This window comes from Panicum virgatum, chromosome 7K (genome assembly GCF_016808335.1).
Source record: "Panicum virgatum strain AP13 chromosome 7K, P.virgatum_v5, whole genome shotgun sequence".
NCBI lineage: Eukaryota > Viridiplantae > Streptophyta > Magnoliopsida > Poales > Poaceae > Panicum > Panicum virgatum.
This window is the reverse complement of record NC_053142.1, coordinates 34,702,452-34,718,051: the sequence shown is the minus strand read 5'-3', so window position 1 is coordinate 34,718,051 and position 15,600 is coordinate 34,702,452. Positions and strand designations below refer to the sequence as shown.

The window sequence follows — 15,600 nt, the reverse complement described above, 5'->3', positions numbered from 1 at the left end:
AGGAACCACCGCGGCTAGGCCGATCTGAATCAAGCGAGTCGCCGTTTCATCACCCCCAGAAAAAGGCGAGAAATCCCCAACGGAAGGAGCAGCAGCAGCAGCAGCGCAAATTCTTTCCTCCTCATCTTCGCCGCGCTTGCCCACCCGGATCGAAACCCCTAGGGTTTCGCATCCGCCTACCACCGCGTACTACTTCCTCTCCCCGTCTCCCTCCGCCGCGCGCGCGCGCGGGGAGCCACCAAACCCTAGGACGGCAAATCCGGTGCGATCGCCCACGGTGGAGGCCTCGTCGGCGGCCGAGAGGAGCCGCTCAGGGCTCGGGTCAGGGTTCCGGTACCTCGCCGGCGCCGCCTCCGGGTGGTTGGACCGGTGGATGGTCATGGGAGCCAGCGGCTCCAAGCTGGAGAAGGCCCTCGGCGACCAGTTCCCGGAAGGCGAGCGCTACTTCGGCCTCGAGAACTTCGGCAACACCTGCTACTGCAACAGTGTCCTCCAGGTCTGCATACACTCCCGCCGACACCAGTAGCTAGTAGATTTGCTGCTTGGTTATGCTAGTTCTGATACTGGTAGCTGCGGTAGCTTGCTGCGCGGTGTGGTGACCTGTTTGTTTATCCCGAAACGGGCAAACGGCCGGGTTTCGCGCCTTCCTTGATTTGTTTAGGCGGTAAGTTTTGATAGCCGTGACTGATGCTAGTAATTTTGTTGGCCTTACGCTTGTCCACTGGATTGAGATGTGCTATCGAATGTGACATGCCTGCTGATATGGTTAAAATCCTTTGACAGTTTGATAGAAATTATCTGTGTAGTAATTGCTCAGTACATTCGAGTTGTGCTAGTGTAATGTAACATGTGTTGATATGTTTGGATGGTTGGAATCCTATGTGTACGTGATGGCAGGGATGTGCTCTGTGTTATCTTACAACATTTAATCTGGTTGTGGCATGTAACCAAAATATTGGACTAGAGGTGTTTATCTTACCCTCATTTGTTTGTCGGCGATTCAATGTCCTTGTGCAAGACTACTGGCCAATGAGTTATGGTATAATGCCTACTCGGCTATGAGTTATGGTATAATGCCTACTCGGCTACTCATACTACTTGTATTTTGAGTCGGAAACCACCAAGTTTTAATGAATGACTTCCGACTTACTGTGATCCACTTGCCTAGGGACTAGATATACTTGTACGACTAGTACAAGGTTGTCATACCAGAAAAGACTTGAATTACCTATTTAGGGAACATGGCAGCTGCTTAAGTAGTTAAGTCATTTAATTGAGAATTTTGCAGTTTCAGCGTCCTTAAAAACAGGCATTCCTTTTATGAATGGGCAAATTGCTTATATACCCACTTCCGCTAACCATTTTGCAAACATACCACTTGCCGTACCCGAATTACTACTGTCCCACTAGAAACTTCTTCGTTTTTTTCACCCTCTACCACTCTGTCATCTCTTGTCACCGCCGCCTTTTTCCTTTTGTGGTGGGTAGGCCAGGGGAGTGAGGCAATCTGGCCATGTCCTTCCTCCGTCACCACATCAGCACCAGTCCCTGGAATCCATCCCTCTCAAGTTGGCTTCCTCCTCTTTGGCCACTCTTGTCCTCCTGGATCTGACTCTACAGGCCTTGCCACCATGGTCGCTGCTGTGTCCTTCCTCTGGTAGCACCACATCTTTTTCACAGCTGCTACTCCCTGCCGCCGCAGCCCCACAACGATTCATGAATCTGTGTTTTGCCAAGGGGATTGGCGATGAGTCCAGCACATCGTGAATGACAGGCTGCAGCTGCTGTTTCATGCTTCGAGGTTTGGGCTGCGCTTGATCTGGCTGTGGTGGTGGCAGGAGAGACATCTTTGTCAGCGATGGCCTGATCCGCTAGTGGCGGTGGTAGGGGGTAAGGGTCTTGTGGGAGGTATGTACAGGAGATTAAGGCATCGGTACCGGCTATCATTATTTGCTGTCTCTGAAGTCTTAAGAAAGCCAATCCTGTTGTCCACTGATGTGCTGTCGCCACCTTTTCAAATTCTGCTGCTCCACCATTGCTTTCTAGAACACATTAGAAATGGCCCTCATATTATTGTTCAGCGAAAAAATGAGAGATTTTGATATTTGACATCCAATTCGTGAGCCTTTCGGATTTGACACCCTGACCCGCATGTCATTGTGATATGAGTGTCAAATCTTGAAAGGCTCATGAATTGGATGTCAATTTTCAAAATGTCTCGGAAAAACAGATATTAGTGATGCTGGTTTAATGTGTATTGCAAATTATTATCTTCAGATTATTATGTACCCTGTGCAAAATATTGTAGTTAACATTGTATTATGTCTGTCAAGTGCATAACTACATGAAGCTGACAATGATACTTTTGTTTCAGGCACTTTATTTTTGCATTCCATTCAGGGAGCAGTTACTGGAATATTATGCAAATAACAAAAATCCAGGAGACGCAGAGGAAAATCTTTTGACTTGTTTGGCTGACCTTTTTATGCAGGTAAAGTGTAGGTAGGACTAATTTTTTAAGAAATGATGTAGCTGGTTTGAGAAATATTTAGGAAAATGAGCATAGAGTGGTGTAGTTCCTTGGTAGACTTTGTCCTTTCTTGGGTAACAATTTCACTGGAGGCTGAAATGATGATTCCATATTCTATAAGATGACTGTAACCTGTAGTACCTTATCTGAGTTTCATGTTTTGAAGTGACCTGATGGTTATGTGTAGTGCCTTTTTCTCATATTCTACATATGTTTTGAGCCATATTAAAAAAATTTGTTTTGGGGATATGTCTATTTTTGTGGTGACATATTAGAAGTAACAAAATCTCCAATTAATTGCTCTTTTCCTTAGTTGAAGTGCTAGCAAATGCAGTAGCTGTATGTGTATGTTTTCTTTGTATAGCACTGTCAATAGGGGCCCCATTTGGGATTCCATGTGTCATATGCTGCTTTTAATGAATTTAAGTGTTGGCCTGTTGGGGATTTACTTTTGCTTCATAATTGAAGTGCGATGGTACTGATGAAACTGAAAAAACACATTCTCTTAAATCATCTTTATTTGGATTTCCCCTGTTGTGATTTTGCTATAGCTACATATGCTGTGTTTTGAATTTACTCTCATGTATGCATCATGCATGTGCTAGTTACATGCTTGGATAATGAGTCTCACATTAAGGCGTACTTAATGTGGGCTTTGTGGTAGTGGCTACCAAGTTATTTATTGTGATGCCTTTGCTTTGCACTTGTTTCGTGGACACCTTGGTAATGGGTGCTGTACTGTAAATTGGCATATACTATGATCTGTTGTCAAGTAAAGTAATAAAATAAAGAACTTTGACATGACACGTATAAAAAAAAGGGTGTACCCAGTGCCGTAGGCTTCCCGCACTGTGCGGGGTCTGGGGAAGGGTTGTCTTTAAGTCCCAAGCCTTACCCACACAAATGTGCAGAGACTGGGGCTCGAACCCGGGACCTTCCGGTTACAGACGGTAGGCTCTACCGCTGCACCAGGCCCGCCCTTCTGACATGACACGTATCTGTTAATAAATTATTTCACCCTTCCATGTGTTGTTGGTGTTACTGCATAGTGTTTTTTATGTTATGTGAAACTTTTGCAAGATATTGCCATGAGTAATGAATTAATGGGTGCTCATTGTATCATGTAGATAAGCCAAGCAAAGAAAAAAACTGGTGTTATTGCTCCAAAACGTTTTGTTCAGAGAGTGAAGAAACAGAATGAGTTGTTTCGTAGCTACATGCACCAGGTAACTTGCACATCTTATGGCACTGTATTTCATGTGATCTGCTGTGTTATGGTAGCCTCATCGTGTTGGATTGACACAATATAAAACAAACTCTCTAGCAATATTTACTTTAGCAGTAAGTAATGGATATGAGCAATTGCAGTCTCATTATTGTAGTTTATAGTACTGCATGTCTTCTCACATGCTCGTATTTATCTGCTATTGCGTAATGTTGGATTATTGTAATAGCTTCAAAAGTAGTCATTTCAGGAATTATTAGTCTTTACGAATTACGATGGCTCCAAAGCAGTCACTTCTCTTGACTAATATATGTTTTCATGGTTGTTCTGTAGGACGCACATGAGTTCTTAAATTTCCTATTGAATGAACTTGTTGATATTCTGGAAAAGGAGTCTAGTGCTGCAAAGGACTCCCCCCAATCATCTCCTGAAAAAGCTCCAAATGGTCCAGTTCAACATTTAGCCAATGGAGTTAAAAAGGAGCCACCAGTTACCCTGGTCCATAAGAATTTTCAGGTGACTGAAATCATTAAAAAATACCTTGTGTTTTATCTTCTAGATTCAATTTTCCGTCATTTAAATGGACACAAACTTTGCAGGGCATACTGACGAACGAGACAAGATGCTTAAGATGCGAAACAGTAACTGCAAGAGATGAAACATTTCTTGATCTCAGTGTTGACATTGAACAAAATAGTTCTATCACAAGCTGCCTGAAAAACTTCTGCTCTACAGAGACTCTAAATGCAGAAGACAAATTCTTCTGTGACAAATGCTGCAGGTAACTCCACCAAATTTCCCTTAGGTTGTCTTTTTCATTTATCAGTTTTACTGGCCATTGTCATTCTAATTGGTGAACACCTCGTTTTGGTATATCTTTGCTACAACGTAATTGTGTAAAGCCCTGACCCTCAAGTGACCTTGGCTTCTCATACCTTTGTGAGAACCCAATCTATGGTGTAGATTTTGACAAAATTACAAGTTGTAGCTACCTTACGGAAGGGACCATCATCTTGATTTAAGTTCTTTGTTGCTGCTGAACTCCAATATTTGGTCCCATTCCAGTTTGCAAGAAGCACAGAAGAGAATGAAGATCAAGAAGGCTCCCCACATATTGGTGATCCACCTAAAGCGTTTCAAGTACATTGAGCAACTTGGCCGGTATAAGAAGCTTTCATACCGGGTAGTATTCCCCATGGAGCTGAAGCTCAGTAATACATCTGATGACGTAGACACCGAGTACTCCCTCTTCGCTGTCGTGGTCCATGTCGGAAGTGGTCCCAACCATGGGCATTATGTGAGCCTCGTCAAAAGCCACAACCACTGGTTGTTCTTTGATGACGAAAACGTGGAGATGGTTGAGGAGCAGACCCTGCAAACGTTCTTCGGTTCCTCACATGAATACTCAGGCAACACAGACCATGGGTACATCTTGTTTTACGAGGGCCTTGGTGGGAAGAGTTAGATTGCTTTTCTTGGCCTTCCCTGTTCCTTTTCAACCTTTCTCTTTGGAGCATGCAAGTTCACTCTTGTACCTACACAGCTACTATTTCATTACCTCCATGGAAAATCACCAATCGAAGAGGTTGTATGACATGAGGACGCCAGATTTTGGGTGGTTCCAGTGTACAGGGGATAATAGAATCTTGCTCCCAGGGATGCAATAAGGTGTAAATTGTTAAGTGCGCCTGACCAGTTTCCTCTCAGGGCTAACATCTTTTTGTTAAAGAATGGAACATTGCTATTGGGCACACTGTACATTAATTCTAGTTCAGAAGCTAGGATGCCACTTCCCAGTTGTGATGACTTCGGGTTCTGGAACCATGTTACATGTTTGGGTTTGTTAGCTTTGGTCAGTTAAACCTGGTGTGGGCATTAGCATCTTGTTTTACATGTTACATCTGGAATCATTTTACATCTAGTTGTATGTACCGCTTCACACCAACAATGCTCTTCAGAGGGGGGAAATGCTGCTCTCGTGCATCAAATCTGTTAATTTGTAATTTCCATTCGTCCTCTACTGGGCCCCCTACGGCCTCTGCGTTTATGGGGCCTTTTAGTCGGCTCCATTCTCTGCTGCAAGTTCTAGCCTGGCAGCGGTCCTACTTCCGGAACCAAACAAACAGATCGAGATCTCATCGTATCCATGATGTGTAGATGCTGTCTCGTAACAGAGCTCCTAACGTGTTCATGGTTCACATCTAATTTGAAAGAACATTTGCCCCCAAATTCCCAACGCAAGCAGGTTACTCAAATCATGATTCCTCCGCCCAAACAGTGACAGAATGAGACTGATAATCAGCTCAAAAAAAAAGGAGAAGAAAGAAACGAGAAACGGATCGGAGATAGTAACCAAAGATCGCTAATGGTCAACAGACACAAGGGAATGTACATTTACATGCATAGCACACCTCCAAAAAAGGGTCAAAATTACAGAAAACATTCATTGTCTGATCAATAATAGTGACTTTTTTTAAGCACCCTATGTCGATCACACAAGTTCTAGCGGATTAGATTTACACGACTATTATCACATACAGGAACGAGCAGCCTGGTTTGCATGCCCACCAGACTATAGATGAGCAACAGACTGGAAAATTTACATATGAATCCCATCTTTAGAAAACCCTAACCGATTAAATTTGGCTGCACGGAATTTTCCACTTCCCAGCCTGTTGTCCTGCAGTCACAACACATCAAATGTTAGATAGCATTTCAAATTTAGAGTAGCCTTTTCCACTTCCCAGGACTTCAAATTTTGTATAATACTATACCTACTAGGTTACTACCAATGCAGTAGTCACTTTTTCTTATATTAGAGTGGCCTTTTGTTTTACACTAAATATGAGATTCACTTTGATCATATCTCCAAATTATTTACAATATTCGAGCTTTTTGCTGCATGGAGCACAAAACATCCTCTTTTGTACTAATCATGCATATTATCATGAAGCATGCAATTTGCAATGTGAGTGCAACAACAATGCAACTTACTGAGAACAATGGGTTACGGTGCATCCGAACTCACAGTGACTGGGATAGCTGACTCCAGTTCATCAACCGGTGCGACTGGGGATGCCTATCCAAATAACTCCTACTAGAAACGTCAGCTTCATCAGCAGCAAAAGTTTCTGAATGGCCTGATGCTGCAGGAGGTGACCAAACTGGGACTACAGCGCCTTCTCTCCCGGTCCAGCTACTCGAAGCCTCCGACACGGATGGCGCAACAGCTTCTCGCCTACGATGCTGAGGTTGCTGAAAGATGTTGTGCTGGTGAACTCCATTGATTCTAGGAGCAGGGCCTTCTGCATTTTGGATTGCATCTTCCCTCTCAACTCGAGGTTCGAAATGTGAATGAAACGGAACCTGTGCTCTAGTGTCCTCACTATTCCCCAGGTCGGCAGAAACCTCTGTTTCAGCTCTGTTCAGTGAAGACGTCATGGTAGGCACCATCTGATCCTCACGCCTCCGAGCAGTTATCGGCACATTGGCCGTTGCCTGGGCTGGCGGCCGATCGACTTCCATCTGTAATTCTTGAGGAAACTCAATCGGCGGAACCTCCGAGGAGTCGCCGAGGCCTTCCTCCACTCCATTGTTCATTGTGGCCCTTGATGCGGCCTCCAGCTGCCACATTTCTGACAGGGCTTCTTGCAGCCTGGCTTTGGCTGCGTCTAGCTCAACTACGGGGAGAGGATAGTTGGAGCCCAACTCAATTCCTGCAGCTTGTAGCACGGAAACAGGTGCATCCCATGGGTGATGTATCCATTCTGTCGGCAGCCTTGCAAGCTCCGGAATCCACCGTCGAACATACTCCCCATGCGGGTCAAACTTGTAGCCTTCAAACTGGAACAGAAGCATTGGAGTGACATGACAGTGCATCAGTATTCAGTACAAAATTATCACTAAAATAGCCTGATTTATCAGAACTTAAAAGTTGCACGCACCTGAGGGTTGTCAATGCGGTCAAGCTCTCGACCATCAGGGAGAGAGCCAGTGATGTACTGCCAGCCCAGTGCATCGCTCTCAAGATCTGCATCCAGTAAAGTGTCCCAGAAGTACTTCATACCCCATCGCCATGGAAGTTGAAGGACCTTGACAAAGAAGCTTGACACCACCACACGTATCCGGTCATGCAACCACCCTGTCGCCCACAGTTCCCTCATGCCAGCATCCACAAGCGGGTATCCAGTCCTTCCCTGCCTCCAAATCTTGAAGTAGCACTCATTGACCACCCAGGGGAAGAACCTGAGGTGTGCCAAGAGGGGCCTCTCATGGCTGCTTGGATGGTTGAAGCTCAGATAGCGGGAGTACTCCCGCAGGCCAATGGAACTCAGGAACAGTGTGCAGCTCTCCTCAGCAGCGTGGTTGCCCTCGTTGCTCCACACAAGCTGTTTCATACGAACTAGGTGGAAGACCTTGCGCACGCTAAGCTCACCAAAATGGAGGTGCGGTGAAAGTAGGGATGTGCTTGCGCTATCAGCCTTCTTGCGGTTCACTGAATAGTCAGCCAGAGGACCGTTGAGGAAGGCCGTTAGCGCCTTGTCTGCGTTCTGCCATCCTGGTGTCCATGCTCGGGCCAGAAGAGCGTTTCAGCCAATCAACTGAAGAACTTATTCCAATGTCAACTTGTAGCAGAACGCTTATGATACTATGCTTAAGTAGCACTAAATAACTATTAGTAATTTTACAAGGATCAGTTACGGTACATTGTTCCCAGAAGACAAACACAGATAATGCAGTATTTTAATTGAGATTGTGTGCATTCTTGTTGCAAAATATACAAAGCAAAGCATGATGCATCGGAATTCCATAACAACTTCTGTGATTCGTAAATTATTCTGAAAACGGGTAGAAGCTAGGAAATTTGAATTCATAATTCTCCGAGCACCTGAATTGATCTTCTTCGGGGGCAGAAGCGGCGCGGGGGGATCGTACGACATGCTGAGGCACCTGTTCCAGAATGGGGCAAACATGGTGAATGGCTGCCCTTCATCATCAACAACTTCCCATGGCTCATAAAGCAGATCCGCATTGAAAGATCGCACGACAATGCCCTCAGCCGTCAGCATCTCCTTCAGCCGGTGGTCCCTGACCAGCGAGATAGGGTCTGAAAAGATGGTGACACGGTTATGGAGCTAGATGTGGTGGTCTCAAAGGTTTAAAGCAAGATTCCATGGTTCAAGAACAAGCAATGAATGGAGTGAAAACCATAGTACTACTATATCAGGAATTGGACATATAGCTATTACCTCATTGGGATGGTTAGTTGGGGATGCAAAGAACTTTTGGGAATTAAGGAGGGAGATGGCGAAATGCTGGGAATTTACTTGATAGATAAAATTTATATTAATAACAGTGAGTAAGCTCAGTTGACATGTATGGCATGATTCAAGACTCGAGTACTCGAGACCATGGTTCAGAGTTGCTAAATTGTGAAGAAGTTGACATGTGGATTCTGGTGGTATGCTAATAAGATACATCAATACTTCTACTATATCAAGCACTAAATTAATAATATACAGTTAGAATGACCTTTTAGATCCGCTCAACATGTGGCAAATCAGATAAATACTGAAATAAAGAATAGGATATAAAGATGCTTTGTTTCATCTACTATAGCCAAGTTCCAGAGTTGATCTTGAAGCATGAACATACCAAGAAGGGCAAATCCTGGATACGACTGTCGACTAATAACACTATGAAAATAACTATTTTTCCTTGAAAAAACTGAGCTAGGACAGACATATGCCACAGGGAGAAACAAACCATAGAGATGATTGAAGTAGACGTGCGTGGCGCCGGTGTCGCGGACCAGCTGGAGCAGAGCGACGACGGCGTCGGCAGACCTCCGCGTGACGAGCTTTCCTGCCCCTAGCCGGCGGAGCGAGGCGTCCAGATGCTGCAGGCTCTGGCTGATCCACCACCGGGACACGCGCCCCGGATGGTAAGGGCCGTCCTCCTCCGGCGACCACACGTACGCCGGCACCACCTCCCCTCCGGCGCGCGCCGCCGCCGCTAGCGCCGGGTTGTCCTCCACCCTGAGGTCCCTCCGGAACCACACCACGATCCTCCCGGTCTCCCCGCCGCCGCACATGGACGGGGACGAGACCGACATGGCCGGCCAATCCAAGAACCACCGGTCCAAGAAACCCCCGAGTTCTTGGATCAAGAGCAGATGACGTCAAGAAACCATGAGGCCACTCGCGCCACGAACTGGCAGGGAGCTCAGAGACTCTACTTTCTTCCTCCCAAGATTCCCAAGAACAGTGGAGGAGTGCGCCGCACGAGTAGCAGGAGTAATATTTTTCCTTGTATTTCTGGGCTCGCAATTTGATTATGTTTTTGTTCGGTGTTGGTGCTCTTGCAGTTGGTGCTTCTGGTTTTGGTTGGGACAGTTCTGGTCCAATGGAGAAAGAGGCTGTGGATATCGGGATTGGTTGGCTGGATTTGATCTAACTTTTCTCTTGTCCATTTATCTTCCTGGTCCTCACCCTCTTCCTCCATATAATATTCCCTCCATTTGTATCGCAACTGTATATTATGACAAAAAAGGGGAGAAAGAAATTGAGCTGCCGAGCATGCGTATGTGAGTTTAGTACGTTTGTATTTCTGTAACAAAAAGAATACAGTGACATAAAAGGCAAGGGCTAAAATCTCAAAGCAAAAGGTATCCCCCTAAACTTTGGATCAAGAAATTAGAAGCGTGTATAAAAAATGATGTGTCTAACTTTCTATCTATTGTGTCCAAAGTAATGCACCCAAACCTTTGCCATTTTCTTCTTAGGTACATCCAGAGATTTCCATCATCTTATCCGACACAAAGTTAAACTTTATTCAAAAAGACTGCATGGTTGGTTCGAAACTTTTAATTGTACTACTTTAGTGGCCGCATCTTCTAGCGGCAGACTAATCCTCCGAACGACATCATGTGGTCATATGAGGTACCACTTCTCATTTTAAGTTATGAGTAAAATAAACCGTTGGACTTTAAACTTGACTCGGGGTGACATCTATATCTCCAAACTTTCAAAATGCATATTCAAACCCTTTAACTTGCTAATCATATCACATGCGGTTCAAATCATAGTTGTTTAAGCTAGATCAAAAGTTATATAATTTGGTCAAACACAAAATTAGATACAAAACATATAGAAAAAATCATAACAAATTTACTTGTACAATTATGTTCAAATACAAAAGATCCGTATAAAATTTTTGTAGAAACATAAAACTCATATGCCGAAATTTGTAAAATAATCCGAAAGTAAAAAAGAATAAACTTTGAAGGAAACATTGGAAAAATATTTAGACATAAAGTTGCGAAAATATAAGGCTGAGTAAAAAATTAAAAATAAAATTTGGGGCCACATGTAAGCTCCACGTCAGCACAAATACTCCCGCTTTATAACTTTAAAATGGCAATTTGTATTTTACGTGACACAATTAGTAAGTTTGCGGAGATGAATATGTTTTAAAAGTTTAGGGACCTAGATGACAGTACGAGTCAAGTTTGAGGACCGACGGTACAATTTACTCTTAAATTGTTGCTTGTTACGAAATAAGTAATGTATTGTAAAATCTCGTGATACGTGGGTCCAATATTTAGAAGGTGTCCATAAAAGTAGAGTTTCATACGTGTATTCTGTGTGTGAACATCTATATCTGTACTCTATACTGGGTTTCGAAAAAAAAACAAGTTGTTTGTTGTACTAGTCCGTCACAATCAGGAGGTCAAATCACTTTGCTTGATGTTTAGCAATAATCAAGTTACCCAAAAGACTTGGTCGTAGCATATGGTCGTGTGGACAGGTTATATACTACCTCCATCCCAAAATATAGCAACTTTTAGATTTGGACAAACTCAAATATTTTCATCTTTAACCAATATGACATCTTCAAAAATATTAATTTTAAATAGGAAAGGTCATATGTTATGATAGTTGGTCTTGTTTTAAATTATTAATATTATTTTAATATTGTCAATCTTTAGAAGATTTGACTTGAAAAAAAATATAAAATAGCTATATTCTAGAACAGAGAGAGTACTTATATATGCCAAGCATCTCCCTCCTCCGTGAGTCTTTTTTCCGAGGGTGTGTTGCGCACTTGCGCTTGACCTACAACTGAAAAGACGAGCCGATGGGTCTAGGGGTGGAAAAGAAGGCTTTGGGACGTATGGCATGCTGCTTTTGCATCCACAGATCCTAGTGACGAATATATATATATATATATATACATATATTCCCTGTAGATGATAAGAGAACCTATCTACCCTGTGTCCCTGTCACATGATGATCACCGCACATCTCGTCGGACGATGCAGCGCGGCGCTGTCACCTCATGCCCGGAAAAAGCTAAGGCGCCCGGTCGATCACTACTGACCGCCGCTGCCGATCGATCCGATCCCGCGCCAGCTCCGGAACAGGGAGATCGAGCACCGGCGAGCAGCGCCGCGCCGGTCACATGATGATCACCGCACATCTCGTCGGACGATGCAGCGCGGCGCTGTCACCTCATGCCCGGAAAAAGCTAAGGCGCCCGGTCGATCACTACTGACCGTCGCTGCCGATCGATCCGATCCCGCGCCAGCTCCGGAACAGGGAGATCGAGCACCGGCGAGCAGCGCCGCGCCGGAGCCTTCGTTGCTCGAACGGTCACCACCACAGACAGAGCGAGCGAGAGCCAGCAGGGTGCGCGTTCCCATCGGCCCTGCCGGCCGCGCCGCGCCGTGCGCTGGAGCGGCGGGTATGGGATCGGGTGGGGGCCGGGCGGGCGCGGATGCCATTCCCATTCGGGCGTCGCTGTTGCCGCCCCGGGGGCCTCCCCGTTGTGCTTTTGCGTGGGTGGGCGCATAAAGTCGCTCGCGGGCGACGGCGACGCCATCGGCGCCGCGCTATTTCCACGACGGCGAGAGGCGATGCGGTCGGGCCGGCGGTTAGCCGCGTGGTCCGTCCGTGCGAGCACTAGCTAGCCAAGCCTCCTTCCTAGCCGCGCCCCGCCCCGGCCAGGCCGGTCGGCCGGCCCGGATATTTGCTTGCGCGCGCGGCGACGGCCCGTCCTCCGGGCCCTGGCTGGCTGGCTCCGATTGCTGATGCGGTCGCCGTCGCCGTCGCTGGCAGAGACGCCGGTCGCCACTCGCGCGCGGGATGTGGACGTGGTCCTCATCTACACCTAGCTGACGGGCCCACGCGTTGCCACTTGCCACCCCCATATTCCTGCGTTGGGCCTTCAGTTCCGTCCTTGATCGGAGATCACGGGCCGAAACTATCGATAATCCAGTTGCCAGGCCGAAATGCGCAAGCCTTGTTTTCTCTTGACTCGCGCTGCGCACTGTCCCTCTCACCCCGCCAATCTTATACATCTTCTGGAAATTTTCTTTGCTATCGATCTTTCAATATTTAAGATTCGCGCATGATCTTTTTCGTCCTCCTCTCCTCCAGCTCGTGCCAACCGCCTCTCGCGCTTGCGCTGGCCTGGGGTGGGGATGATGGCGGTGGATGGGCCTTAAAGATGATTAGCTTAATCATCTGGACCCTCCCCTCTCCCAATTATGTACATTTTTCAAAAAAATTTTTGCTATTGATCTTTTTACTGTTTAAGATTCGTAGGGCCTGTCGGTGTCCGGACCTCGCAGTCCAGCACCAATTAGTAATAATGCTGCGTGTCCCTTTCTCTAGATGATTGATGCAAGAAGAAACACAACGACTCCGAGGTTATCCTGGTTCCGGCCGATGAGGCCGTACGTCCAGGAAGGAGATGGGTACTATATTATCTTGCACCGGGGTGCTCGTAGTAGGGGGTACAAGCCTATGCAGGAGAGGGAGAGAAGCTCCCAAGTCCCTGGGTGTGCTAGTGTTTGACTGAGGCAAGTGCCAATATCAGAAGAGGTGAATGTGTAGCTGTTCGTGTGTCCTTGACTTGTGTTCTTCCCTCCCCCTTTTATAGGCTCAAGGGGGAAGGGTTACATGCACGGGGGATCAGTGAGGTCGTCTACTTCTCCCCCCGAATCGGGGAAAGACCAGTGGGCGGTCCCAGCCATCGAGCACTGTGGGGCATGGCGCCGAGCGTGTCCTTGCTCTGTGGCTCCAGTCGACGGCGTGGCGATGACTGCTGAGTGCGCAGTGCCTTGCGTCGGATGAGGTGAGGCGTCGAGGGTGTTGAAGACACCGGTCTTGCTCCTGTCAAAGGCCACACTGTGTCCGAGGGTCGTCGTCCATGCCCGCCAAGGGTCCTGCAGGGGAGAAAAGTACAAGGGTAGGTGGCATAGTGGTGGGTGGTGTCAGGCAAGTCCGCACTGGGCGCCACAGACCTGCCCCGCGCCGGGAATAGCGGTACATTAGCGGGCGCAGGTTGAGGAGACGCCGGTCACGTCCGCTGTGTGGCATGGTGGCCTACGCCAGTTGACGCCGCCTGACACCATCTGACTCCCGCCCCATGCCGTGGAGTGGTTGGCGAGTAAAGGCGCCCCGTCCCGTCGGGTGGTTGGGCCGCCTGTCAGACCTGGGGCAGCAGGACTGTTCACCAGGACGGAATATTCTAGAGTAGGGAGTAGTACATGGTTACGCCCTACCTCTTTTATATCTACCCGAATAGGAGTAGAACTAGTCGGCGGTCTTCGAAACTAGCCGAACCTCTCGGACTAGAATCCTAACAGAACTCGACTAGGACTTCCATGTTACCACTTCTCCCCCAGATCATATAAGGGCGAGCAGGGACCCCTCCAAAACATCGAATGATACCAGAGGGAATACAAACCACAACACAGGCCGTAGGGTATTACGCTCCGGCGGCCCAAATCTGTCTAAATCCTTGTGTTCCTTACACCATCGCGTTCTGATCTCGGCGAGTTCCTACTCATAACCACTCTCCTCGGGATACCCCTCGGAGAACTCGACGGTAAAACACCGACAGCTGGCGCCCACCGTGGGGCCTCTCGCCAACGATCGTCAAAAAGAATTCGATGGCCTCTCTTGATGACAATCCTGTGCTTGAAAAAGACACTTCCCTTCGCGTCGGCTCTTGGATCTTCATCGCCGACGGATCAGGCGGCTTCGAAGGCTGCTCAATCGATCGAGATCCTCCAGAAGTTTCAGAAGCTGCAAAACAACGAGAATTCGACGAATTCATCGATCAACTCGAAGAAATCGGATTTTCGAACATCAACAATGAAGCCCGAATTCGACGCAATCAAAGCCAAAACACTCTCCGAATTGGAAGAGGACTTGGAAAAATTGTTGGAAGATTCCAAGCAAGAAACTTCCACGAACGGAAAGACCACACTTTCCAATTGCATCCGCGTTGCTGAACCAAGTCTTCGGAAGAAAAAGTCAAAGACTAGCTTCAAGAAATCTACTCGCAAAAAGAAGCAGCCGAAAAACACTTTTTCAAACATCGATGATATCGATGAAAAGATCGAGCACTGCCTCCAGAAAGCTGAAAATACGTTCAGCGTCAACACTTCTCTCGAGGAATTCTCCAACCAGTGGACTCTCAACTCTGCAGAGCTGGAACAAGACAAAGCTTTCTTCAAATATCTCGAAGAATTGGACGAAACAATTTTCGAAGACGAACTAGCTGAATGGTCACACGACATTGACCTATTCATGGAAGGATTATCTAATCCTGACAAACTTGAAGCTCTCTGGGAACAGTCCAAAGCGAAGAAACTGTGGGATGACTCGCATAGGTCACTGGATCAACATTTATCGCAACACCACCCCGTACAAGACTCTGTGTCAATCGAAGACTACATGAGTCGCTGGTGTAATGTTGTTCAAACTCCAAATTCTCCTACCCCGCAAGAAGATCACCGCATGTCGCAGAAGAGTTCTTCAGAAAAACGGGA

The 15,600-nt window shown here is 46.7% G+C and overlaps 1 protein-coding gene and 1 pseudogene across 2 annotated transcripts; one reads left to right on the top strand and one right to left on the bottom strand.

Annotated features, from left to right (window-relative positions):
- On the top strand, nt 1-5,682 carry LOC120642252 (ubiquitin carboxyl-terminal hydrolase 4-like). The gene is made up of 6 exons (XM_039918714.1): nt 1-496; nt 2,375-2,491; nt 3,658-3,756; nt 4,089-4,271; nt 4,355-4,536; nt 4,821-5,682. Exons 1-6 carry the CDS (start codon nt 374-376, stop codon nt 5,218-5,220), a joined length of 1,104 nt encoding a protein of 367 aa, XP_039774648.1. The 5' UTR covers nt 1-373; the 3' UTR covers nt 5,221-5,682.
- A 417-nt stretch (nt 5,683-6,099) lies between these two features.
- Nucleotides 6,100-10,286, bottom strand: LOC120642254 (annotated as a pseudogene). The gene is made up of 5 exons (XR_005662547.1): nt 9,522-10,286; nt 8,570-8,862; nt 7,700-8,356; nt 6,784-7,598; nt 6,100-6,435 (listed from the first exon to the last, which is right to left on the bottom strand). The product of XR_005662547.1 is annotated as a cryptochrome-1-like (transcript).
- Nucleotides 10,287-15,600: the final 5,314 nt, after the last annotated feature.

Coding starts and splice junctions, on each gene's coding strand:
- LOC120642252 (XM_039918714.1), top strand. CDS start 374: ATGGTCATGGGAGCCAGCGGCTCCAAGCTGGAGAAGGCCCTCGGCGAC. Junction 497..2,374: donor ACTGCAACAGTGTCCTCCAG/GTCTGCATACAC, acceptor CTTTTGTTTCAG/GCACTTTATTTTTGCATTCC. Junction 4,537..4,820: donor TTCTGTGACAAATGCTGCAG/GTAACTCCACCA, acceptor GTCCCATTCCAG/TTTGCAAGAAGCACAGAAGA.